At 45.1% G+C, this 27,796-nt stretch overlaps 1 protein-coding gene across 9 annotated transcripts; it reads right to left on the bottom strand.

Moving 5' to 3' along the window:
- Positions 1 to 855: 855 nt before the first annotated feature.
- IL1RL2 (interleukin 1 receptor like 2) lies at positions 856 to 27,796 on the bottom strand. 9 transcript variants are annotated; one of them, XM_043916314.1, is made up of 11 exons: positions 27,702 to 27,796; positions 26,872 to 26,940; positions 25,600 to 25,831; positions 21,840 to 22,035; positions 19,222 to 19,381; positions 16,635 to 16,709; positions 14,817 to 14,946; positions 13,753 to 13,889; positions 9,288 to 9,431; positions 5,080 to 5,241; positions 856 to 2,351 (listed from the first exon to the last, which is right to left on the bottom strand). In XM_043916314.1, exons 2-11 carry the CDS (start codon positions 26,927 to 26,929, stop codon positions 1,897 to 1,899), a joined length of 1,749 nt encoding a protein of 582 aa, XP_043772249.1. In that variant the 5' UTR covers positions 26,930 to 26,940; positions 27,702 to 27,796; the 3' UTR covers positions 856 to 1,896. The 9 variants fall into 9 exon arrangements, with proteins under 9 accessions (XP_043772249.1, XP_043772251.1, XP_043772250.1 ...); XM_043916316.1 differs by lacking the exon at positions 27,702 to 27,796 and adding an exon at positions 27,640 to 27,696; XM_043916315.1 differs by lacking the exon at positions 27,702 to 27,796 and adding an exon at positions 27,429 to 27,631.

Below are 27,796 nucleotides of genomic sequence, written 5' to 3' on the forward strand. Positions count from 1 at the left end.
GACAAAGCCAGTCTAACTCAATTATTTGTCTTTTCACCTTATTGCTTTCCTACTATTTCATTTAAAAATGAGTGGAAATTAAAAATGAAGGTGCTGCAACTGCTAGTAATAAAATCACGAATGATCTGAGAATTCTTGGGTATTCACAATGGCAAATATGTCACTTGAGGTTTACACTTTGTGATCTTTAGCAGCTTAGAGATGTGTTCAGTTGCTGAGATAAAATAGTAAAGGATGCCCCCAAACCAGTGAAAACACACATGTTAAGGACCGGCCACAGGCCGACCCCCTCCAGCCTCTATGATGCTTCATTAGGGCCACACTCTAGTCTGCTTGGCTGCCGTAAAAAATACTATAGACTGGGAGGCTTAGGAACAACAGACATTCATTTCTCAGTGTTCCAGAGGCTGGGAGTCTGAGACCCAGGGGCCAGCATGGCCAGGTGGGGGTCCCCTTTCCAGATGGCAGATTTCTCACATGGCAGAAGGGGCAAGGGAGCTGTCTGGGGTCTCTTTTATAAGAGCACTGATTCTACCCACCAAGGCTCCTTCCTCAGGACCCAGTCACCTCTCAAAGGCCCCACCTCCTAAAAGTATGATGCCAGGAGTTGTTGCTACTTATCAATCGCTCAGTCGTGTCCGAGTCTTTGCAAGCCCATGGACTGCAACATGCCAGGCTTCCCTGTCCTTCACTATCTCCTAGGGTTTGCTCAAACTCATGTCCATTGAGTCGGTGATGCCATCCAACCATCTCATCCTCTGTCGTCCCCTTCTCCTCCTGCCCTCAGTCTTTCCCAGCATCAGGGTCTTTTCCAAAGAGTCGGCTCTTCACATCAGGTGGCCAAAGTGTCGGAGCTTCAGCTTCAGCATCAGTCCTTCCAATGAATATTCAGGGTTGGTTTCCTTGAGGACTGACTGCTTTGATCTCTTTGCAGTCCAAGGGACTCTCAAGTCTTCTCCAGCACCACAGTTCAAGTGTTAGCATCCAAATATGTGACTTTGGGGGACAGGAACTCTCTGAGCACTGCAGCCACTTTTGAAGGCTGCTGTTGTCAACCACAGAATAAGGGCTGGACTGTATCTAGGCTCCTCCATGTCAGGGTTTGACTGATAAGACTTTATAGCTGATTTTAATGTCAATGATCCCTTCTGAGTTGTTCAGTCATGAATTGACCTGTGAAGAAGGCACACTGGCTGGATGACTCTGTCCGCTCAGAATAGAACTCCGTCATCTTGGTGGGGTGACTGTGTCTACCACGGGTGGCTCAGAATTCTGGCTGCCAGAGGCCAGCTGGGAAAAATAAGGGCGTTATGACTTGTTTTTTGGTTGGACAGGCAAAGCAGGAGGCCCACCAGCAGGGGGGGCTCGTGGGCAACCAGAGTTGGTCCCCATAGGTCTAGGTGACTTCCAAGTTGCTTCCCGTGTCAAGGGGCCCAGACTGCAGTGTCACAAAACTGTTTATTTGCACGAGAGGAGTAAGAGGGGCTGAGAGACAGTCAGTGCTCCCTGAGGACAGGGCCTTTGGCACGCTGGTCAGGCGTGACCTCTGCCAGCCCTTCCCAAGCCCACAGGGCCCTCCCGTGGATCCGACCCCCCACGCTCTTGTCTCCAGCCCCACGGGGGTCACACCATGTGCCAAATGTCCTGACAGCTGAATCATGACTCCCAAACCCTCCATGGCTCCTCCCCAGGGGCTCAGAGGCTAATACTCCACGTTCACAAGTCTTCATGAGTGTTCCGAGCCAGTCAGTTAATGAGGGCCTCTTGAGAGGTGCTGTCTTCCCCTAAAGAAGTAGCTCTGAGCAAAGGCAGCAGATAAACCCAGGTCTTTCCATAAGGACACAACAAGAAACAGTAAGCTTTCAAGCAAGCAGCCCAGATGCAATGCTTCCTTGTCTAACTGTGCACAACGCTCGGGAAGATATTCTTTCCATCAGGGGAGATGAATCCCGCCCGGGCCTCCCACTTGCCAGCTGTGAGGTCAAAGGGCGTGTGCTTCAGCAGCTGGACAGGAGGAGAAGGTGGCCACCTCTTGGGAGGCATGCGATATCTCACTTTTTTCCAGAACTGGGTCTTTGCACACTGGGACTGTTCTGTGAAGTCCCCACTCCACCGGACAGCCCCGTGCTTCTGTTTGATATACTGAATGGACTCCGGCAAGGCCGTGTAGTCGTTGACCTTGCCCAGTTCAATCAGGATGACCTTTATCCCATCCTGGATGAGGGCACTGTAGACTGCAATCTGTTCTTCTGACAGATTCTTTAATAGGTCAAAGCTCAGCTCGTCGGGATCAATAACGATGATCAATCTTCTGCACAGCCTAATATTTTCATCGATGACATTGACCACAGCTGGAAGTTAAGAAAGAAGATGTAAAACAGCTCACAATAAAAACAGCCCCACAGGGACTTCCCTGGTGGCCCTGTGATTAAGAATCTGCTTTGCAATGCAGCAGACACGGGTTCAATCCCTGGTCGGGGAACTAAGATCCCAAATGCCTGGAGCAACTAGGCCCATGAGCCACAACTAGGGAGTCCATGCGCTTTAACAGAAGATCCCACGTGACCAAATGCAGCAAAATAAATAAAATTTTAAAATAATAATAAAATAATAAATGAAAAATAAAACAGCCACTGGTTATGAACTACTCAGAACAAGAATCTTATCATGTCTAACCTTTTTTTTCTTTAAGGTTTCCGTCTTTTTTATTTTCCCAAAACAGCATTCCTATGGGAAGTACAGGACTTCTAGAATTTTCTCCACATGAATAAATAAATTTTTAGTAAAAAGTTTTCTTTATTGACTAAGATCCATAATATCTAGAGTCCACTGTCTGAATTAACTATTCTGGTGAAAAAGTCTATTATTATCTGTTTTATAGTAAACAATTGGGATCTTTAAAATTTTCTGGATTAATGCAAAACTTGTTAAGCTCATAGTATATAATTTACTTGCATATGTAATATTCAGTATTTGTTATAATTCCCATTTTTATCATGTGTAACTTTGTATATCAAAACTTAGCTGAAGGTCTGGTATATATTAGAGGATAAATGCTTTTCATTTTTTAAATAACAGACTTTTAAAGGATAGGACACATGTACTCAGTTCAAATGTACTAATCTTATTTGTGTTTTCCTCTTGTGCTTCATGGGTATTTAAATGACCAGGACTTACAGGACTAACTTGAAACCAAATAATATATTCTGCTGACTTGGGGAAGGGAGATAAACTTGGTGTCTTTTAGAAATAAAGACCAAGTTTTATATCATCCTTATCCTTAGGATATAAGAACAGACTGTAACCTCCCCAAGAGCATGTCCTTCTTCTCTTTGGTTTATTTTAATATTTTAATATTTCTAGTGCCTACAACATTGCCTGGCACATGGCAGGGGCTCAATAAATATTTGTTGAATAAGTGAATGAATGAACTGTTATTGAAACAAGAGCTCTTCTGCATGTTTGTAACAAGCCCTGGATCACACTTTCATTTCTTCATGAAGAAGGATTTCATAACGTGAAAAGACGTGATAAGCTATGGATAGGAGCAGCCTACAAAACCAAGGGTACTTAGAAACCTTTTATTTACTTACTTAAGTTTTATTTGTATATTTTTGGCTGTGCTGGGTCTTTGCTGCTGCACGGGTTTTTCTCTAGCTGCAGCAAGTGGGGGCTACTGTCTGGTTGCAGGGTATGGGCTTCTCTTTTCGGGGCTTCTCATTTCGGGGGCTTCTCTTATTGCGGAGCACGGGCGCCAGGACACAGGCTCCGTGGTTGTGGCACATGGGCATAGTTGCTCAGTGGCACGGGGGTTCTTCCCAGACCAGGGATCCAACTATGTCTCCTACATTGGCAGGTGGGTTCTTTTGCCACTCAGCCAACAGGGCAGCCCTATTAATTTTTTATCAAGTTACTTATTTATTTGGCTCTGCCAGGTCTAAGTTGTGGCACATCGGATATTTGATATTTGTTCTCACGTGCAGGACTTTTAGTTGAGACAAACTATTTGATCCTAGAGGAAATCAACCCTGAATATTCATTGAAAAGACTGTTGCTGAAGCTGAAGCTCCAATACTCTGGCCACCTGATGCGAAGAGCCATCTCACTAGAAAAGACGCTGATGCTGGGAAAGATTGAAGGCAAAAGAAGGGGACAGCAGAGGATGAGAGGGTTAGACAGCATCACCAACTCAATGGACATGAATTTGAGCAAACTCCAAAAGATGGTGGGGACAGAGGAGCCTGGTGTGATGCAGCCCATGGGGTCACAGAGTTGAACACAACCTATTGACTAAATGACAACAAGGGGAAGATTGGAGGTGATTGAAGCTCATAAAAACCAGCTTTAAACATGAATTAATTTACATATTTAAACCAACAGAAAACACTCAGTGATTGGTCTCAAGGATTCCACAGCCAATGACCAGTTGTCTGTTTTGGGTCTCTTGGTCAAGGCTAGGTTTCTGTTCGACCGGCTGGTCATACAAATGGGTCAACCATATCCATACCCAGCCAGGAATCACAGTTATCCTGTTATAGGAATGAACCTAAAGAGAGAAAAGAGATTAATCCTAACCTCCTCAGCCTGGGGGCTGTGGGCAGAGGAGGTGAAGGGCTTCTTGTGGTTCCATGCAGAAGGCAAGCATACTTCCCACCATTTGTGAAGTGAAGGGAAGAAAGAGATCCCTTTCCATTTTCTTTTTTTTTTTTTTTTGATTGAGTCTCAGCATGAGGGATCTTAGTTCCTGGACCGGGGATCGAACCCATGCCCCCTTGCAGTGGAAGTGAGGGATTCTAACCACTGGACCACCATGGAATTCTGGTTCCTTTTCATGTTCTTCATTTCTTATTTTTATACCTCACTGAAAACATACCTCACTGAAGAAAGAGATTGCTTTCCATTTTCTTTTTTTTTTTTTTGATTGAGTCTCAGCATGAGGGATCTTAGTTCCTGGACCAGGGATCGAACCCATGCCCCCTTGCAGTGGAAGTGAGGGATTCTAACCACTGGACCACCAGGGAATTCTGGTTCCTTTTCATTTTCTTCATTTCTTATTTTTATACCTCACTGAAAACATACCTTGTCCAGGAAACTCATCCCTGCCAAATATAAATAACTTGTATCCACACTGCTTCTCCAGCACCTCAGGAAGAATTTTCAACACCAGTGTGTCCACATCATGACTCTGGCTTTCTCTCTGAGGCTTGGGATATAAAACATAAGCATCATACAGCTTCCCATCTGAAAAGGAAATGGGGCAAGCTCGTGAAATTATTCCTACCAAACTGTGTGTGTGTGAGTCACTTGGTTCTGTCCAACTCTTTGCGATCCCATGGACTATAGCCCTCAAGCCTCCTCTGTCCATGGAATTCTCCAGGCAAGAATGCTGGAGTGGGTTGCCATTTCCTCCTCCAGGGGATCTTCCTGACCCAGGGATAAAACTCCTGTCTCCTGCGTCGGCAGGCAGGTTCTTTACCATTGAGCCAGCTGGGACGCCCCCCTAATGCAAGCAGCTCCTCGAAGACATAAAATATTGACAGATAACTAATGAGAGCCTATTGTATGACACAGAGAACTAAACTCATTGCTCTGTGGTGACTTCAACGGGAAGGAAATCCAAAAATCTCCTTTCAGGAGGCCCTTTTGTCCTGTTACTCAGCAAAGCTATATTTCAATTTAACCTTTACATCAGGTGCCTCCAGCCTTAACTCATCTCTGTCTGAAGCACACCTTTCAAATCTTTTGATCACATAATACCTTGCCTAACCTATTGACTCCTTTCTTAGATTAAAGAAGCTAAAATGAAGAATAAGTAATTCAAGATGACCAGATCTCTTCCCCAGCTTCCCCTTCAGTCAGCTCACAAGCTGACTGTGTGAACAAGAGAGCTTCTAAAGAAAGACTCCAAGGAATCAAGGAGCTTGCCTGCAGTGGGAGATGGTAACCAGCCTGGCCCCCATCTCATAATTAACTAAAATTACTTCTCCTTTTCCCTTTAAAAACGTTCATGGCCAAGCAGAATCTTAGGAGGTAGTTCTGGGACCCTGGTCCACCCTCTCCCAGGTTGCCAGCCTCCTGAATAAAGTAGCCTTTTGTTTTCCAACCAATCCCGGTCTCTCGAGTGGTGGCTTTTGAGAGGTGAGCAGTTGGACCTGAGTTTGGTAACATGCATGTTACTAGGGCTTCTCTGGTGGCTGAGACAGTAAAGAATCTGTCTGCAATGCGGGAGACCCAGGTTCAATCCCTGGATTGGGAAGATCCCCTGGAGAAGGGAATGGCTACCCACTCCAGTATTCTTGCTTGGAGAATTCCATGGATAGAAGAGGCTGGCAGGCTATAGTTCATGGGGTCACAAAGAGTCGGACATGACTGAGCAATTAATACAACACAATAACACGCTACCAATCACAAGTCCAGGGTGTCACCTTTGCTCCTGACCACCAAGCTACAAACTGGAGGTTCCCCTGACCCCTGCCTTGGGTTCAGTTATTTGCTAGAATAACTCACAGACTCAGAGAAACATGTTACCATTAATAACTAGATCACTGACTTATTATAAAAGGATTTTTAAAGGATATGAATCAAAAGGCAGATGAGAAGATGCACGGGGCAAAGGATGGGGAAGGATGCAGAGGCTCAATGCCTTCTCCAGGGCCCTGTTCTCCCCAGGAACTACCTGGTCCCAGAAGCTCTCCAAGCCCCATCCTGTAGGGTTTGTATGGAGGCTTTGTTACACAGTCTTGTTTGATGAAATTAAGAAAAGGAAGCTTCACAAAGTTCATCCCTGAGTCACTATGGGCAACTGGGTCAGATCGTATTTTCCAAAAATAGCCCCAGAAATATTTCCAGTCCCACAGGCTCTTTTCAGACTTTGCCACACCCATAAAGAGGAGGATTCTATTTCCCCTCCCTTAGCATTGGGTAAGACTCTGCAGCCGCCTTGATGCATGAACGTGGTAGAACCGACACTAGCAATCCAAGGTCTGAGTCATTTTAAAAAACTATGGGGTGAGAGGGGAGGACTTCCCTGGTGGTCCAGTGGTTGAGAATCCGCCTGCCAATGCAGGAGACACGGGTTCAATCCCTGGTCCGGGAATGTTCCACATGCTGCAGGGCATCTCCACCTGTGTGCCTGTGCCCCACAACTGCTGAGCCCCTGCTCCACAACAAGAGAAGCCGCTGCAGTGAGAAGCCTGTGCACTTCAGTGCCCACTCCAGTATCTTGCTGGGAAAATCCCATGGACAGAGGAGCCTGGTGGGCTAGAGCCCACGGGGTTGCAAAGAATTGGACACAACTGAAGCGATGGAGCAGCATGCATAAAATATTGATCAGTAACTAACAAGAACCTACTGTATAGTATGGGGACCTCTACTCAATGCTCTGTGGTGACCTAATGGGAATGAAATCCAAAATAGCAAGGATGTGTGTATACATAGAGCTGATTCACTTTGCTGTGCAGTAGAAATTAACACAACATTGTTGAGCAACTATACGCCAAAAAAATATTTTTTTTAAACAGACAATACATAGGACGTACGGACTTTAGCCAAGGCCAGCCAGGACTCCTAATAACTGTGAATTAGACACACCTCACTATGAATCACTTCTGCAGCTTGACTAATCTGGTTGGAGTAAACTTATCAGGAGAAGGACACACTTTCTCTTCTTCACTGGTATTTGCTGCCGCTGACTCCGCATGTTCCCAAATAACCAGAGAACGTCCTCAAAGGGCCCAAAGCTGGGTTCACCTCAAGAGTCTCATCACTCACTGACTGTTGAAGTCACGCTCAGAGGGGGATCGGAGACTGGGCTAGAGGGAATGTAGTCACAAAGGACGCATGCACGTTGCTGACTTAAAGAAGAAGGAGAGAAGCCCTGGCTGACTGTCAGTTCCCATCTCAAGTCCTCAGCCCACTGGTTCCGATCGTGGTCAGCAGCCCAGTCTGAGCAGAGGGCAGGGCTCCCTGACTCGCTCGTCTGTCCAGCTTCCACCGCGAGGGATGAGACACCACACAATGCCTTTTCCTCTTCCTGCTACATCTGACTTCACCCGCGGCAGCCTCAGCACACACTCTGCACTCACAGTCCCTGGAATCCCAGTGAGTCAGAGAGACGGAGCTCCGGGGACACCCCAACAGGCCCCTGTCCATCAACGCATGAAGCATCTCTGTGTCAGAAAAGACAAACGGCTTTGCTGCCCTGAAGCCTCTTCTCAAACGGCTGCAGGAGGATCACGGGCAGAGATGGGCTGACACGGAACAGGATCTACAGGGACCACAGCCCAGCTCAGCCCAGCCCACTTCACAGCGCTAAACGAGTTTCAGGGCAGACACAGAGAACAGACTTGTGGACAGAGCCGGGGAAGGAGAGTGTGGGATGAACATGGAAACATACACGTCACCATGTGTAAAGCGGATGGCCAGTGGGAAACTGCGTGTGACACAGGAGGTTCAACGCGTGCTCTGTGACAACCTCGAGGGGTGGGCTGGAGTAAGAGGTGGGAGGGAGGTTTGAGAGGGCGGGGATACATGTCTCCCTATGGCTGAGTCATGCTAACGTATGGCAGAAAACAACACAATACTGTAAAGCAGTTAACCTCAATGAAAAATAAATTTTTAAAGAAATCTTAAGAAAAAAGAGCTTCAGGTTGCACTGGTCACACACAGCCGATTTCCACAAGTGAATTTTGCTATCGAAAAAGAATTCGTTGTTTCCCAGGTTGCTCAATGGCTGCTGATTTTGAATTCTGAAATTTCATTTAAGCCCCAAGTTAGGACACCTGTGCTTTATCAAACCTGTGCACAAGCATGTGTTTTTTTTCTATGCAAAGCAGGCACTTGGTGTGAATATCGCCCTTCTGTGCAACAAGGATTCTTAATAGGTGCTTGGACCCCCGACTCCCCTGAGTTCCCATCAGCATGCAAGTCTGTGGGCCTGACAGTGTGCCTCCGTGGATCTCCGCACAGAAAGTTGCAGACAGACCTCTCTCAGCCATGTATGCCTTTTTCTATCCAATTAAGAGAGATTAAAGCAGATTTAATGATGATGAAGCTGGAGCTCCAATACTTTGGCCACCTGATGGCCCTGATGCTGGGAAAGATTGAAGGCAAAAGGAGAAGCGGGCGGTAGAGGATGAGACGGTTGGATGGCATCACCAACTCAATGGACATGAGTTTGAGCAAACTCTGGGAGATAGTGAAGGACAGGAAGCCTGGCATGCTGCAGTCCATGGGACTGCAAAGAATCAAACTTGACTTGGTGACTGAACAACAGCAAGTACACTCACCTTCTATGGGCCCTGCAGAATGGAAGGAACTTCGATACCAAAGTACAATGTCGATCTTAAAAATGTTGTAGATAAACATGGCAGACACCACTGCACCAGTCAAGATGAGAAGCCCTCCTATCAAGTAAGCTCGAAAATCTGGAACTACAAATGACAGCAAAAATAAATAAATAATAATGCTACAAAGAGTTATACACTTTACTTATATGGATCCCATTACATATGCCAAATAGAAATGTATTAAATGTTAATGAGAATAACACAAAGATTTCTTTACAGTTAAATAATAGGTTTTAGTTGTTGCTGTTTAGTCACTCAGTCATGTCTGACTCTCTGCAACCCATGGGCTTGACTGTAACCCACCAGGCTCCTCTGTCCATGGCATTTCCCAGGCAAGAACACTGGAGTGAGTTGCCATTTCCTCCTCCAGGGGATCTTCCCAAGCGAGGGATCAAGCCCACGTCTCCTGCATTGGCAGAAGGATTCTTTACCACTGAGCCTCCTGGGAAGCCCCAAAATCTCTTCACAGTTAAATAATAGGTGTGGGGAGTAGATTAACTTGGTCTTGGCCATGAATCTGAGGAAGAAGTGTGCTCTTGGGAACTTGGAGAGGGAGACTCTGTAGACCCCTAGCTCCAGATGATAGATGCGATACGGCTCTGACTACAGAAGACTGCTCACCTGTCAAAGCACACCTGGCCAGGTAACTCCTTACTCATCACTAGACTCTCCAGAGGCAGAGCCTGAGCACATTTATTGGCAACGTTCTCTGGGTGATTCTGTTGCACAAATTTTTTTAAAAAAGAAAATGATTTTTTTTTTAATGTGAACTATCTTTAAAGTTGTTATTGAATTTGTTACAGTATTGCTTCTGCTTTATGTGTTGGTTCTTTGGCTGCAAAGCAAGTGAGATTTTAGCTCCCCGACTGGGGTAGAACCCCCACCTCCTGTGTTGGAAGGTGAAGTCTTAACCACTGGACCGATCCGGACATTCCCTGTTGCACATTCTTGATTATTATTATTTTATTATTTTTTTTCTTTCAGTTGCTATTGACAATCTTTACTTACTGTTTTCTAATTTAACTTTTTATTTTATATTGGAGCGTAGTTGATGATTGGGCTTCCCAGGTGAAGAACAGAGAAACTAGGCGTGCTGCTGTTCATGGGGTCAGAAAGAGTCAGACACCGCTTAGCGGCTGAATCACAACAGGTGGCACTAGGGGGAAAGGATCTGCCTGCCAATGCAGGAGACACAGAGACACGGGTTCGATCCTGGCTGGGAAAAATGCCCTGGAGCAGGAAATGGCAGCCCACTCTAGTAACCTTGCCTGGAAAATTCCATGGACAGAAAAGCCTGGTCATCTACAGTCCGTGAGGCAGCAGAGAGTCAGACAGCACTGAGATAATCTACAGCTGATTAACAATGTTGTATTAGCTTCAGGTACACAGCAAAAGGATTCAGTTACACATACACATGTATCTATTCTTCAAATTCTTTTCCCATTTAGGTTGCTACGTAATACTGAGCACAATCTTGATACTGTTATATTACTGTTAAATCACCTTCCCAGTGACTCAGAATTGAGAGCAGGACCCCCATCACGGGGCTTCCCAGGTGGCACTAGTGGTAAAGAACTTGCCCACAATGCAGGAGGCATAAGAGATGCGGGTTCAACCCCTGGGTCGGGAAGATCCCCTGTAGAAGGAAATGGCAATCCACTCCAGTATTCTTGCCTGGAGAATCCCACGGACAGAGGAGCCTGGTCGGCTACGGTCCACAGAGTAGCACAGAGTCGGACATGACTGAAGTGACTTAGCATGCATGCACATGCCCCCATCACAGATAAAGAACCACCAGTTGCCACCCTTGGCAACCATCCCCATGGCTGCACAAGACTGGCCGAGGACCAAACTCCAGCCTCATCCCCTGTTGGCCAGCAGCAGCTGGGGTGGCACCTGTCTGCAAGACACCAGCTCAGGAAGGGCGTTTACACTTGTGAGCACCTTGCTGAGCAATTAAGGCAAAAAGCAATGGGCAGATATCCAAGGAGCAGAACCAGTTTCTCTGGAACTCCAAGTCCCTGAAAACATGCTTCTACATATCTGAGAAGAGGAACAGCCCACAGCTTTCTGCCTTACCGTGGCCCAAAGTTGTGCTGCCAAAGAAGGAGGCTCCAGGAGGGAGAGAATCAGAAAAGAGGAACCAGGAGAGGGGAAGAGAAATTCTCTCCATTCTTAGAATCCACCACATGTCTACCACTTCCTTCATCCTCCCTGGTCCTCTGGTCCCCACTGGAAAGTGTGCGTGTGTAGGGAGTTGGGGAGGGGGCGCGGGGGAGGGGAGCGTATTAAAGAGCCAATCACAAGCTGCCCCAGGCCACACCATGTTGCAAACATTTTGCAAAGAAATCCTTATGCACACTTGTATGTCTTCAAATACACAGCGCAATAAAGCATGATAAATAAAAACACCTTCTGTACCCCTGAAATCAATCCACTGATGAAGTCCCAGCCCTGCCAAGTGGAGCTGCTCTGCACGCTAGTGCCCTTGGTCCTGACCTCTTGTCTGAGCCTCTAGCTCCTAACTATTCAATGGATCCTCCCCCTCCTCCCTCCCACCAACCCCGATTTCTTCACCCTTTACCAGCTCTTGGACCAACTGTACCACCTGTCTTTTTGGGAACACTGTGTCTGGGGACCTTCACTATACACGTCAGGGATATTGGCATTATAAACGATCATGATAAAGAGATCATGCCCACAATATTTATAAGATTCAAAAAGCCCCCAGTAAAGTAGACAGGAGTGATGGCCTGAAATTCTTGGGTTGATCATTCACTGCATTCAGGAGTGTCGATTCCCTCTGCTCTATAAATGAGCTAAAAGACAATGACATTCAAAACAGGAAACTAATGAATAAGTTCAAAGGGAGTATTGGCTTTGAAACTGAAATAAGTGGGAAACTCTCTGTTGAGACATCAGGTATCTGAGTGAAAACTCTATTCAAAGTGGGATTTATCATTTGGGTCCACATGGCCACCACCAGCCTCAAGCTGAGATGGTAAGCTGAGAACAAGCAATTAAAAGAAATTTATAGAAGGGCATACCCAATCCAAACAACTCTCTAGAGATCCTACTTCTGATAAACGAAATCAGATTCACACCTATAGGTGTCTTCAAGAAAAATCAGGAAGTCTAATGGAGAAGCTATGATCTTAGCCCTGGTTTCAAGTAAACCAAGATGAGGCTTGAATTTAAGTTCCTAAGAATTTAGGGGAAACAAAAAACAGGGTGCACCTGTCCAGAAATACATTGCATGTGAGATAAGAAATCAGCGTTAACAGGAACAGTGATGAATTCACTAAGTATAGGTCTCTTAACTAACCTAAAACAAAGCAGCCAAAGGACCCTTTCCCTCTCCTGTATGATCAAGCAGGTGTTCACTGCTAGCACCACTCATTTTGAGCCTCAGAATCCTTCTGAACACAGTGCTTCCATGCAGTCAGGATCTATCAGTCAGCATTGACACAGAAATCTCACTGCTCATCCTCAGGCTAGTTGAGGCAGATTTCAGCCATAGCCATTTCAGGTCTTGTGCGAGCTCCAAGGTTTCCCACAGTCAGATTCCCCTCTTTCCTCTGGGCTGGACTCTGCGGTACTCTGCCAGCAATTCTACTCCTGATGATGAACCACAGAGAAATGCTTCTACAGGAGTACTGCTGGCAAATCAAAGCCTTCTCTCTTGGGTGAAGCGATCCAAAAACTAAAGAGTTGATATGAATAGAATTATTTTTTTAAAAAGCTGTTTGGTAAACCACAGGCCAGTCTGCTACAGGGTACTTTAAACACTTCCTCTGATTTTTCTCCTGACGATTTCACCCTTCACTATCTACTCTCTGGTCCCATTGCCTCCATTAGATAATGAACACACTCTGCACAGAGCTAACTGCACCATCTGCACACACACGTGGAGGCAAAGTCCAGGCTCCAGCAACTAATGATGTTAGCGATTCACCCCTGCTGATGACACAAGAGAAGAGAAGGGTCCTTCCTGCTCGAATACCTGAATTGAGCCGCTATTGATAATATTACAAAGCTACATGACAACAACATACATTGGCATTTTATATCACATGACTTCTAATAAACAATCGAAAAGCTGAAAATCACAAGCACATGATTACAGAAGTTGAGCAAACCAGGCATAATAAAGGGATACCTCTGCTTCCTGGAGTGTCGATGCATAAAATCTCAATATGTTCAGAAGGAGCTTTCTAAGGACACTGCAGCCTGACCCCGAGAGCATATTCAGACAGGGTACCGGTTCTTAATTAGATTTCATGTTGAGTTTCCTTACTCGAAACCACCCTGCTGTCTCACAGCAAGCATTTAGTGCTCCTTGCTGCATGCTTCCTTGCCATCATCTGGAACTCTCTGAGCAGTGCACACCCCAGTAGGACCTTACCTGGGAGCTTCAGGATAAAGTAAGCAGCAGACACTCCAGCATGACACACGAAAGGGCGACCATAATCTTCCATTTTCACTTCTAAGAAGGTTATGTTCACTGTGTAAAAAATATGCTCTGGAAAAATAGTGTAGTTTCTATAAAAGAAAAGAGTCCATCATTAATACGTACATGAGCTGTCTTTACCCAGCAGATTTTTATGAACTTTTGTCTGGAGAATAAAGTTCTTTCTTGGAGTACACTTGGAACCACTATTTTACCCTGAGAATACCCCGCTGGCTCAATGAAGCAATGGATTATGTAGCTCCAGATGTAATGTGCATTTTCTTTGAGACAGTGACACAAAAGTGTGCTCCTTCTCGTTAGAGACCCCGTCCACAGCCCTAAGGGGTCCTCCCCTGTTCCTCTCCACCCATTCTAACTTATTTACACTGCAACATCCGACACACAATCATCTGTCCTCTGACCTCATTCGCCTTGTTTTCTACCACTCAACTTGAACCATCATCAGTTGGGTTTATACCACTCCATTAGCTAATGATCACGCACCATCTCCCCCAAGAATCCCCGTGTCACTGTCCACTTCACTGTTTAAGCCTTGAAGGCCCATGGCTCGTGATATAACTAAGTAGGAATGAGATTGATTCCTAGGCCTAGCTGAGAAGAACTGACTGTGATGCTTGAAGCCATACCTGATTATTTTGCCTCCTTTCTCTAAGATGGAAGCAGCATTGGTAGCATGAGCCGAGAAAAAAAAAAAAACAAACTATTTTTACTACTGATTGAGTGATTGGCAGCACTGCGGGACATGAGGGATCTTAGTTCCCTGAGCAGGGATGGAACCCGTGCCCCCTTCAGTGGAAGCTTGGAGTCTTAACCACTGGACCACCAGCAAAGTCTCTGAGCATCTTCTCTGACCCAGATGCTTGGCTCTCTGAAACATACCACCAAAAAGAGTGAGGGAGAGGCTGTGAGTCACCTAATAAGCAGTACCAGCACCAATGTCATTTAGATGGAGAAACTCTTGCTAGGTTTTAGAGAAGCCAGGAAAGCAAGACACCCACTCAATTCCTTCCTGGATGCGCTTGGAGTCACCGTAGTAGTCATCCACCAGGGTATTGTTTACCCTCCAGCAGCGTGGGTTTGTGTTGTCCCGCGTGTCTGTTATGTTGCAGTTGACGATGAGCATGGAGCCTGTGCAAACAAGTTCAGAAACACTCAGTGAGACCCCAACCAAGGTGACCTGCTTCACAAAGGCACCTTGCTTCTGAACCTTGAATAGCTGTCAATTACCAAAAATATCCTCCCTGAGGTCAACATCCGTCTACTTTATTCTCTCCCTGGACAGAGATGAGGAGGACATGAGACCGTGTAGTATGTGCACTGCAGAGACAAGAATAAGCGGCCAAACATCACCAGGTTGGGGCCAGTGTTTGTCACAACATCAGGGGCACAGACGCTACCTCTGCTCTTAGCAAAGTGAGCAAAGAACATTACAATTTAAAAAGTATTTCACCACCTGCCTTAATAAAAAAAAAAAAGTATTTCACACGTTTTGGTCTTCATATCTAAGACACTCCTACAGAGCAGAAAAGGAGTAGTGCTATTATCCCCGTCTTACAGATGAGAACATTGAGGTCCAGATAGATCAAGTGACTTGCTCAAGGTCACACATCAGAGGAAGGAGCGAGACATGAACTCTGGTTTTCTAATTCCAAATCCAGTCAGATTAAGCACATTCCATTTCATTTCTAATTTTAAAAGATTTTTATTTTTAAATAATGAATTCCTAGTTCAAGTTTTCTAAATGACTTTTTGGTATCTATGCAGTAAGTGTATCATATTTTTTTCTTCTTAAGCTTGTTTATGCAAAAGATGAATTATCTAATATTAAACAAGCTTGCATTGCTTCATGTAACCCCAGTTTTGCCCTTTACGTACATTGTTAAAGTAAATTTACTAGCAATTTGCTTTACATTTTTCATCTGTGTTTATGAATGATTTGGTCTGAAATTTTCCTTTGTAATAATGTCCTTGTTGGGTTTGGGTGTCAAGGTTTTCCTGACCTTATGAAATGAGATAAGGATTATTTCCTCTTTTTCTTCGCTCTTAAACAATTTGTTGAAAATTGGTGTTAATTCTTTATTAAATGTTTTTTAGAATTCACCAGGAAAGCCAAATAAACCCAGATTTCTGTTTGTGGGAAGATTTTAAATTAATTTATATGACTATCTTGCTTTTCCAAGGGCTTATCTTTTCTCTCTTAATTATCTAAGCACAATGACTAGAATTTTCAAAGACAGGAGAGGGGAACAAAGTTAATTGAGAGTTAATAACAGGTATACTTACCTTGTGTAGGTGTTTATGAAATCCACAAGAGTATTCACATGGTGAGTGATTTGTAAACAAATATCCTAATTGTTATTATTATTATTGAACTTCCCTTGAAAAGTCAAAAGAACTAAAGAACTCTCCTTAAAACATGTGGGTCCAGAGACTTTTAAGCAGATGGGCTTCCCTGGTGACTCAGATGGTAAAGAATGTGCCTGCCGTGCCAGAGACCTCGGTTTGACTCCTGGGTCGGGAAGATCCCCTGGAGAAGGGAATGGCAGTATTCTTGCCTGGAGAATCCCATGGACAGAGGAACCTGGTGGGCTATAGTCCATGGGGTCACAAGGAGTCGGACATGACTGAGAGCACACACACATCTGATTTCCTATTTTGCTGTATAAGCTTTCTCATGTCTATCTTTAATGTTTGAGTTTCTCTGAATTTGAGAGACTCAGTTTGCTGGAGCTTCCTCTCCCTTTTTTATTCTGCCCCATTCCTGCCCCAACCCTTCGGCCCTTAGCAACTTCAGAGGCTCCGATAAGTTTACTCACCAGGTTTTACTTCAATTGAATTGTTTTTTGGATAAATGATCTTAGGGATTCTTCCTCCATTTCCCACTTTTTCTGCTAAAAAATCATAACCACATGAGATTGTGTTAGAAACATACTCAGCTACTTGAATGCAATCATACCATAAAACATGGTACCGAGCAGACCTTCAATAAACATTGGTCAAGAAAAAACAAAACTCATGGTGTGACAAAATATCACTCCATAAATGAATATTTTTCAACCAGGTTGTAATTGAATTGCTAAGGGGAAAATCTGAAGGCTGGGATACCAAGAGAAGTCATGTCACTGTTTTACACATATGACATAAATATAAACGGATGAGATCGTGTGATAAATTCTCACTGCCTGGTCATCCAATATGCCACTTCCTAAGCAGTGGCAATAAGTGAAGCTCTGACCCGAGTCCTAGACAGAGAGAAATAGTAACCCTAACGGTCTATCACCAATTCCATTCTTCCATTCTCCAAGTCTGCCCTTCTGTATTCTTCACGCCCTTCGTCTCTTGCTGTCCTTCACCTTTTTCATCCCTCTCCCTCACGTTATAACTGTCTTCCTTGTGTTGACTCCCCAACCCTTTGACTTTCTCCATGTCTTCCCTTCTCCATTTGTCTACCAATATTTAGCAGTTGGGCATCCCAGGTGGCTCGGTGGTAAAGAATTCACCTGCTGAGGCAGGGGATATGGGTTCGGTCCCAGGTCCAGGAAAATCCCACACGCCGTGGAGCAACTAAGGCGGTGCGCCACGACTGCTGAGCCTGTGCCCTAGCGGCCGTAACTACCAAAGCCTGGACGTCCTAGAGCCTGCGCTCCACAACAAGAGAAGCCACTGCAATGAGAAGCCTGCACACCACAACTAGAGAGTGGTCCCTCTCCCCACAGCTGGAGAAAAGCCCACGCAGCAACGAAGCCCCAGCACAGCCAAAATTAGATAAGCGAAAAAATTACCCATCTCATTCGTGAATCACCTGATTCATCTCTGCCTCTTTTCTGCTCAGACTTCAGGGCTCCATCAGAGCAGCGGTCAAGGCTCTTCTCATCATCATGATCTCCCTGCCCAGCACAGGGCCTGACCTTGATGACCTTACGGACCCCAGTAAAGGGTCCATACATGACTGTCTGAAGAACCGTCTCCTCCCACTTGCAGACAAGTGCAGATGATCACACCCAGATGATGCTATGGCAGCTTCCCAAGTGGTCTCTAGATCTCAAGACCCTCTTCAACTCCTCCTCAAACCATCTGAGAATTGATCTCGTCCATCACGAGTGCAGCCTTGGGGCTCTGCCCTTGCATGCATTCAAGGACTCCTCGGTGGCAACTTGGTAAAGCCAGTGTATAATCGGCCCCCTTGACCTTGCCCCTCTTTAACTCCACAACCTCAACTCCCATCACTCCTCAGCTCACGATTCTATATGCCCTAACAAGATTACTCTTAAAGCCAACATGAACTATGATGGTACACATTTCTTTGCATTGTCTGAGGCTCTTATTTCTGCCTTTCCTCCCTCTTCTTTACTTCTGTAAATCCTGCTCATCCTTCAAACTTCAGTTGAGAAGATACGTCCTCTTAGAAGCCTTCCAAGACCATTTATATTTGCCACCCTTGCATCTACTTTTGGTTTTTTCCTGCTCCCCCAGACCCTGTCTATAACTCTCTCTTTGCCACATAATGTTAAGACAATCCATTGATATCTCTAGCTCCACTACAACTGGGCTGATAGCTCCTCAGTAGAAGAAAGAATTTTTAAATTTTTCTTATTATCACATTTTAACAAGTTTTGGCACCATAACAGATTACAAGTAAGCGTTTATTGCAAAGATGTGACATATAGATGATTGGACTCAATGATTCCTTAAGGTATTCTTCATTTTGCCTTTGAAATTTCACCTTATAAAGAATTCCCAATGTAAGACTAAAGCATAAGAGTAGTCAGTCATTCAGTTCATCAACTATCTCTCTGAGTTTGCTCAAACTCATGTTCATTGAGTTGGTGATGCCATCCAACCATCTGATCCTCTGCTGCCCCCTTCTCCTCTTGCCTTCAATCTTTCCTAGCAAGAGGGTCTTTTCTAATGAGTTGGTTCTTCGCATCAGGTGGCCAAAGTATTGGAGCTTCAGCATCAGTCCTTACAATGAATATTTAGGGTTAATTTCCTTAAGGATTGATTGGTTTGATCTTGTTGTCCAAGAGACTCTCATGAGCCTTCTCTAGCACCACAGCTCGAAAGCATCAAATCTTTGGCACTCTGCCTTCTTTACAGTCCAGCTCTCATCTTTACTGAATATCTGTACTTTTTCAGGCACCCCCATGAGCTTCTCTATAGACACAATCTCATTTAATTTTCACACATAAACCAGGAGTTTTGAGTCTTCTATTTTTTCAGATGAGAAAATTAAACTGCTCATGCCCTTTTACCCCACTATTCCTAACCTCTGATCCTAATAAAGACATATTTGAGAGCCTGTTAATCCTCAGGAAAAGCAGGATGGGGAAACCCTTCTGCCCAAAACCACTCATCTCGAGCAAACCCAAGAGCAGTCAAGGTGAAGGGTAAGTGCATACTTACTGACAGTCACAGAGATGCTATTGAAAACAGTGTGCTGTTTCTTTGCATGTGTGAGGCTGGCTTGACATTCATAGTTCCCTCTGTCCTCCAACGAGACATTCTTCACTAAAAGCTTTTTTCCCCGAGAAATAAACCGTTCTCCTTCTATCTCTATACAGTCCTAAGGAAAAAAAAAACCACTTTTTTTCAATTCAAAGAGTATCTTAGGGTATCAGTTACATTCCTAGTTAGCACCAGTCCATGAACCACAGAGAGACAAGAAATCTATGTGATCTCTAGACCATAGGTAATTCATAATCTAATTGAAGACATATATATTTATATAGTGAAGCAGCTCAGTCATGTCCGACTCATTGTGACCCCACGGACTATAGCCCACCAGGATCCTCCATCCATGGGATTTTCCAGGCAAGAGTGCTGGAGTGGGTTGCCATTTCCTTCTCCAGGGGATCTTCCCAACCCAAGGATCGAACCTGGGTCTCCTGCCTTGCAGGCAGACAGAAATTTTATTGTCTGAGCCACCAGAGAAGCATATATTTATATAAGATATATATATATTATCTCCTGAAGAAGGAAATGGCAACCCACTCCAGTATCCTTGCCTGAAAACTTCCATGGACAGAGGAGCCTGGTGGGTTACAGTCCATGAGGTCGCAAAGAGTCAGCCATGACTGAGCACATCAGTATATATATAAATATATAATATATATCCCCAGAAAATTTGACAAAGAGTATTCTACAGGCTAGAGTGGGTGCTATAAATATGAGTTGAGAGAAGAGAAGCCTGTGTAGACAGGAAGGAAGACTTCATGGGGAAGGATTACACCTGCTCCATAAAGGAGTTTGGTAGGAGGATGTGGTCAAGCAAGAATGTCCTCCAACCACAAGAGCCCAAGTCCCCCAATGCACTGCCATCCAATGGCACCAGGTAAGGCTGCAAGCCCAGGTGAATAAGGAATGCCCATTCCATTCATTCTACCTCACATGCTGTCTTGATGATCCCTACCTCCTAACTCAATTTCTCAAATAGCCTAAAGATCAATGTGGCACTGTACTAAAGTCCTTCTGATTGATTCACCAAGTGAGGACTTGACTGAAAAAATGGGTATCAACAAATGAATGGATAAAGGAGATCTGAGGTATGTATCTGCAACTATCTATCTATATTTCAATATTATTCAGTCATAAAAAAGAATGGAATAATGCCATCTGAAGCAACATGGATGGACTTAGAGATTATCATACTGAATGAAGTAAGTCAGACAGAGAAAGACAAATATCATATGATATGACTTATATATGGAATCTAAAACATGATACAACTACTTATTTACAAAAACAGACTCCAGATATATGGTTGTCAAAGGAAGGGATGCAGGAATAAATTAGTAGTTTGGGAGTAGCAGATATAAACTACCATATATAAAACAAACAACAAAGACCTACTATACAGCATTGGGAACTATAGCCAACATTTTGTAAGAAATAATAACGGAAAAGAAAAAATATACATATAAAAGGAAGGGGAAAGGACATTCATTGCCACATTCCTGTGAGAGAAGAAAACAGAAACAAACTAAATGAATGTGAAATATATCACAGAGATGATCAACAAAGGCAAAGATTGGTTCTTTGAAAGGAGTAACATAACTGACAAATCTCTTATGAGACTAATTGAGTGAGAGAGAGATAGAGTGTGTGTGTGAGACAGACACAGATACAGAAAAACACATTGTAGTTGGGATTAAAGGTAAACCTTACTATAGAAGGAGACATTAAAAGCAGATCATTGAAATTGTTTGGCAATTTCGTGCCAGATCATCTGTAACATTTAATGAGAAGAACAATTTCCTAGAAAACAAAATCTTACCAAAACCCATTCAAGAATAAGCAAGAAATTTGTATAATTCTATGACTGTTAAATAAATTGAGTCAGTAGATGAAAACATTCCCACAAAGAGAACTTATGACCCAGATGGTTGTACTGGCAAGTGCTAACAGGCAAAGCTGGGGGAAAACTAGTTCAAATATTAAATACTATACTAGCTTGTGCTCCTGCTTGCCAAGGATTATGCCTTATACATTATTATCTACTGATACAGTCAAGAAAGCAGAAAGTTTGAAGGTAAAAACACAAGGTGTAGAAGGGTGAGTATATGATGCCCCATTTCCATAAAAAAGGAAGGACTAGGACATAGGGCAACCTTCTCCAAAAGGACTTATGCCAGCATGCTGAGCCTCTCAGGACGGCTGCTACCAGTATGCTTGTATGGAATTACACAAGGATGATGCAAAGCCTGCAAGGAATTGATGATAGCAGCCAATGGGCCCAGGAAATATGGATCAGAACTACTGAGCCCACACACCCCAGAGTCCATGCTCTGCAACAAGAGAAGCCACCGCAGTGAGAAGCCTGAGGACCACACTGAGAATGTATACCCCTGTAGCCACAACTAGAGAAAAGCCCACGCAGCAGCAAAGACACAGTACAGCCAACAAATAAAGTTGTTTTTTTTTTTTTTAAAAAAAAGGTAACTTTAACTAAAAAAAGCAAAAACAAAAAATGAGGTTTTAAAGAACAGGAAGGAAAATATCATTAGGAATTTTTTTTTTTTTACCTTATACCACTTTACTGAATCCAAATAAAAATTGTTTGGGAAGTTGAGATGACATATAAGGATGTCATCTCTTCCAACCTGCAGGATCTGCTTGTACTCGTGAGGCATGTTCAGTTGACTGTTTCCGGAAGCACCACACCAAAGTTTTTCAAACACAGTAAGGTTGACTTGCATTCTGGGACAGATGTCTGTATCACTGTAAGAAAACAACAGATTGTAACTTCAGGAACTCAAACAGTCACAGAACCAAATGATTCCGTCCATCTCCAAAAATTTCCCAATCCTCTTCCAGGCTCTGTGCCCAACCCTTTACCTCAACAAGACAACATCCATCTCACAAGTCATTCATTACAAAAGGAAAAAAAAGTATTTGGATTGTGGAAACATGGGAGGACATCTTATCCAAATAATCAAAACGAACATCCCCAAGAACAAGCATGTGAACAAGAGGTACTGTCTGTCTGAAAAGAATGCAAACCACTTCCATAGCGTTCCAGCCAAGGAGGCTCAGCCTGAACCGACTGAGGAAGAAATATCTGGCAAACCCAAATTAAGAGATACAATACAAAATAATTGCCTATACGCCTTAAGAATGTCAATGTCACACACACACACACACACACACACACACACACACACACAAAACAGGCTGAAGATCTGTTCTCAATGAAAAGAGACTAAAAATAAACAAGTCCATTCTATTCATCTGAGTCTCTATTGCTGCTAAGTTGCTGCTAAGTCGCTTCAGTCGAGTCTGACTCTGTGCGACCCCATAGATGGCAGCCCACCAGGCTTCCCCGTCCCTGTGATTCTCCAGGCAAGAACACTGGAATGGGTTGCCATTTCCTTCTCCAATCCATGAAAGTGAAAAGTGAAAGTGAAGTCTCTCAGTCATGTCTGACTCTTAGCGACCCCATGGACAGCAGCCTACCAGGCTCCTCCATCCATGGGATTTTCCAGGCAAGAGTACTGGAGTGGGGTGCCATTGCCTTCTCTATGAGTCTCTATTCCTGCCCTACAAATAGTTTGATCTGTACCATTTTTCTAGATTCCATATGCATGCATTAATATACAATATTTATTTTTCTTTTTCTGACTTCACTTCTGGACATAGGGGAGAAGGAGAGGGTGGGATGAATTGAAAGAGTAACGTGACATATTCACACTACCATGTGTGAAATAGCTAGCACGAAGCAGCTCTGTAGCACCAGGAGCTCAGCTCGGGGCTCCGTGATGACCAAGAGGGGTGGGATGTGGGGTTGTGGGAGCGAGGCTCAGCGGGGAGGGGACACGTGCACACTTATTGCTGATTCACACTGTTGGCAGCAGAAATCAACACAGTGTGTGCTCGCTCAGTTGCTTCAGTCATATCTGACTCCTTGCGACCCCGTGGACTGTAGCCCGCCAGGCTCCTCTGTCCATGGGATTCTACAGGCAAAACTACTGGAGTGGGTTGCCATGCTCTCCTCTTGGGGATTTTCCCCACCCGGGGATTGAACCCGTATCTGCCTGGGTCGTCTCCTGCATTGTGGGTGCATTCTTTACCCACTGAGCCAGCAGGGAAGACCACCAACACAACGCTGTAAACCAGTTATCCTCCAATTTAAAAAAAAAAAGAAAATGACAGCTAAATGCAATGCAATGATCCTGAATTGGATCCTCTACAGGAAAAGGAAGAAAAACATTTATAAAAGTCATCCTTAGAAGATAGATAAAACTAGAATATGAATCAAGGAGTAGATAGAAGTATTGTGTTGGTTAAATTTCCTGAATGTGATAACTATTTGGTGATGGTGTAAGAGAATATTCTTGTTGAGAGAAAATAGATATTGAAATGAGAGAAAAACATCAGGGTCCCTGATGTCTCAGAAGGTAAAGAATCTGCCTGCAATGCAGGAGACCAGGATTTGATCCCCAGGCCAGGAAGATCCCCTCGAAAAGGGAATGGGAACCCACTCCAGTATTCTTGCCAGAGGAACCTGACGGGTTACAGTCCATGGGGTCGCAAAGAGTCAGACAAGACTGAGCAAGTAAAACTTTCACTTCTCATATGTATATGTATACCTGAATCACTTTGCTCTGCACCTGAAACTAACACAACACTGTGAATCATTTATCCTCCAACAAAAATAAAGAAAAATAAAGCCCCAGTTAGAGCAGAAAATGAATAAACCCAGACTGGACAGCCAGACAGATTCATGTGACATGAGATCTCCAACTCCAGTTAATTACTAACCCAAGGAAACAGGAAATCAGACCCCATAAGACATGGGCAGCTGGTCTGCAGAGAGTGAAATTGTGGGGCTGGGCCCACTGGCACTTGGAAGTGTGCCACGGAGTGACAGCGTACCCTGAGTCAGTTCACATGGAAATGAGGAGTCTGGCAGGGACCAGAGAGGCATGCGGTCATCCAGAAACACAGACAGGGACCTAGAGACCCTAGGGGCCATGAGAGAGGAGGGATGCAGCTGCATTTCTGGGGTACTTCACATGGGACCTGGGGTAATTTTTACTTCAATCCTATCTGACCGGCCTGATTTCCACTTTACAGATAAGAAAGCCAAGGCTCGTGGAGGTCAAATAGTTCATGCAGGTCATACCCGTTGGCAAAGGAGGATAACAAAATGGGACCCTCAGCCAAAATTAGGTCCACAGATGTGTTTTAATTAGGACACACACACAAAGCTTATTGGAAAGTTAACCGCATACACATTCATTCTAATTTCCAGGTTACCTTGACAATTTGGAAGATGTCCTTGAACTGAATGAGTGTGTGTGTTAGTTGCTCAGTTGTGTCTGACTCTTTGCAACCCCAAGGACTATAGCCTGCCAGGCTCCTCTGTCATGGGATTCTCCAGGCAAGAATACTGGAGTGGGTTGCCATTCCCTTCTCCAAGGGATCTTCCCAATGCAGGGATCAGACCCGGGTCTCCTGCATTGCAAGTGGATTCTTTACTGCCTGTGCCACCACTGAACTGAATAGATTTTGGTGAGGCATATGTTTTCCTGTTCACTGCAGTCCCCGCCAGACTCAATTACCTCCCACCAGACCTGTGTCACTCACTCACATTACTTTCTAGCACAAGCCTTACCTTGAGGTCTGGAACACACCTGATGCTTGGACACTGTTAAATTCCTACAACTGACTCCTTACAAAAAAGGGCTTGAAGGAGGCATATACCTATCTGGATGAGCTGCTGGTCACAAAAACTTTTATTTCAAGAAAGAAGGCAGCAATCATATTGGGATAAATAGGCTTTGTAAGCTGGGCTGACCTTGGGCAGCATTTCAATGAGAAAAGATGCATTTCCTGTTTCAACAGCTGATTTACAAATCTCTTCTGTTTGAAAACCTGTTCATTGAAACCATCTCCTAACAATCACAAAAACTATATTCTTCTCATTGAGTTTTCTACATTGATTAACAGTTTATCAAGAATTTTTCTAAAAGAATTATACCCATATGTATATACACATATATACACATGGGGTTCCCCAGTGGCTCAGTGGTAAGGAATCTGTCTGCCAATGCAGGAGACATGGGTTCAATCCCTGGGTCAGGAAGATCTCCTAGAGAAGGAGATGGCTACCCACTGCAGTATTCTTGCCTAGGAAATCTCATGGACAGAGGAGTCTTGTGGGCTACAGTTCATGGAGTTGCAAAAGAGTTGTACAAAACTTAGCGACCATACACCAACAACAGCATATATACACATACATATATGAGTAAGAGAGAGTTCTATTTTGAATGAGGAACTTACTTTATAAGACATTGGTAGATCCCAGAGTCCTCCCCTTTCACAGGGAGAAACAAAATCCAATTTTGGTCCTGGTGAATTCTAGACTGTGTGTTTTTGGATATTGGGATTTTGCTAGGATATTTATACCACATTGCATCTACTTTCCCCGATGTTGGCAGAGAGTAGATGCAATTAAAAGCTGTAGGTTGGTCTACTGATGCCGTCTCTTGCAGAGTCAAGTCCTCACAAGCATCTAGGGAAGGAAAGGGAAAAAGTAATCACCCCTGAGAGTGCTGGTGTTGGTTATTATTTGTTTGAACAAACACCTCAATTTTCTCACTGACTTGAAATTTTATTTAAAAGTTATCTCAGCATGAGAGTTTCCTGCAAACAGTCTGCTGATGTGGAAGTATAACCCAAACTCCTTCCATCTGTCCCTAAGAGGGAATTTACTGAGTCCAATCCTCCCCCTATCCCCAAATCATCTTTCCCATTTGGAATGATTTTCTCGTTCCCTTCTATTCCCTTGAGGCTCAGCTGGTAAAGAATCTGCCTGCAATGCGGGAGATCTGGGTTCAATCCCTGGGTTGGGAGGATCCCCTGGAGAAGGGAAAGGCTACCCACCCCAGTATTCTGGCCTGGAGAAGTCCATGGACTATATAGTTCATGGGGTTGCAAAGAGTAGGACAGGACTGAGCAAATTTCACTTTCTTCACACTTTCTTCTATTCTAAGACCCTAATTCCTTCATCCTCCTCCTTCAGAGAAAACATTCCTATTCTGAGCCCCATTTGACCTGTTTTTCTTCAGCACTGCCTTCCAGTTAATTCAATCTGTCCCCAATAAAACCTGTAAATATTTTGTCCCACAAAGGATTGTTAAACAATTCCCTCACATTAAAGTTCGTTTCTAACACATTGCTTAGTTTTTCTTAAATGTAATTTGTTCCATTGCTAGTTTCTTTGCTTTTTACCTTGGTCTAAAACGTCCCTTTGACATATAAAACAGAGGCATCATCATCTCTTTGTGCGTTTTAACTCGAGTCTTGACTTGCAACTTTGCCCAACTCCTCCCCACTTCAAGTCACTTCAAAGCTCAAAAGTGACATTCCGCGCAGGGCATCAGACACTTGGAGCTGAAACCTGCAGTTTCCCCATCCCGCGGGATTCTGCCCGGACCACTGGGGCAAGAGTCACCGCACGCGATGCTCCAGGGCTCGCGCGGGGGCTCTCACAGAGCAGCGGGGAGGCCGGGAGGGAGGACAGCCGCTGAGACCCGAACTAAGCGAACGTACCTGCTCTGATAAAGCGCGGAAGAGCGATGGACACGACGCAGAGGAGCAAGAACAGCATTCCCCTATCAGCTGCGAGAAAGAAAGAGGATGGCGTGGGAAGGGGCGCAGCGGACACGGCGCGCGCTCCTCTGACACAGAGCGTGGGTAGTGAGACCTCTGAATCTCAGAGATCCCAGCCGGGCCACCCACCTTCCCTTCTTCACCAGGAGTCCTCCAACTTTGGCCCCACGTGTACCCGGACGTGTCCCCCAAGACTGCTCCCTCCCCTGCCCCGGTCTCGCTCTGAGCGCCCACCTCCAGAATCCGGCATCAGTGGGAGCCTCCACGCCCCGGGAGGCGCCGTGGGGGCCTCGGGGCGGGTCCTTTCTTCCAGGCTGCCCAGTCCTCCCTTGGGGGCTCAGCGACATCCCCTCTGCCACCCAGCCCTCGGCCCCTGGTCCCCATGGTGGCGCCCGGGTCCCCACCCGCGTGTAGCGCGAAGACTCTCCTGCCGGCGCTTGACCTCGGGATCCTTCTGGGCCCGGCAGTCTACACGGAAACTCCATACACCCACTCACTCCGGAGAAGCCGGCTCAGGCCTGCTTGGCAAAGGCCGGCAGGAACGAAGGTAGGTAGACGCACGGGCAGTGGACCGGTGCTCCACACCTTCGTCCAGAGACGGAGTTGTCTCCCCCAGGGTCGCCCAGCCGGACAGGGGCCGCCCGGGAGTGCAGATCGCCGCCCCCCGCCCCAGTCGAGCGCATTTTCGCCGCCGCCTTCCCTGAGCACCTTTCCAGTGCCGGGCGCCCCGCCCGCGCGCTGCTCACCGCCGACCTCAGCTGGGTGTGTACCTGCCGGACTGGATGGGCGCGCAGGATCGCAGAGATCGCAGACCGACAGCCCGGGACTGAGCCCCGTGGTGGCATTTCCATACCAGGCTCGCTCC

The sequence above is a fragment of the Cervus elaphus genome, chromosome 11 (genome assembly GCF_910594005.1).
Source record: "Cervus elaphus chromosome 11, mCerEla1.1, whole genome shotgun sequence".
NCBI lineage: Eukaryota > Metazoa > Chordata > Mammalia > Artiodactyla > Cervidae > Cervus > Cervus elaphus.

What these genes read in the sequence shown, in the direction of transcription:
- IL1RL2 (XM_043916312.1), bottom strand. An exon ending in TAGCATCTCTGTGACTGTCA is followed by an intron (nt 16,710 to 19,221) that starts GTAAGTATGCAC and finishes ATGATTTTTTAG; the next exon opens with CAGAAAAAGTGGGAAATGGA. An exon ending in TTCTGCAGGGCCCATAGAAG is followed by an intron (nt 5,242 to 9,287) that starts GTGAGTGTACTT and finishes TTTCCTTTTCAG; the next exon opens with ATGGGAAGCTGTATGATGCT.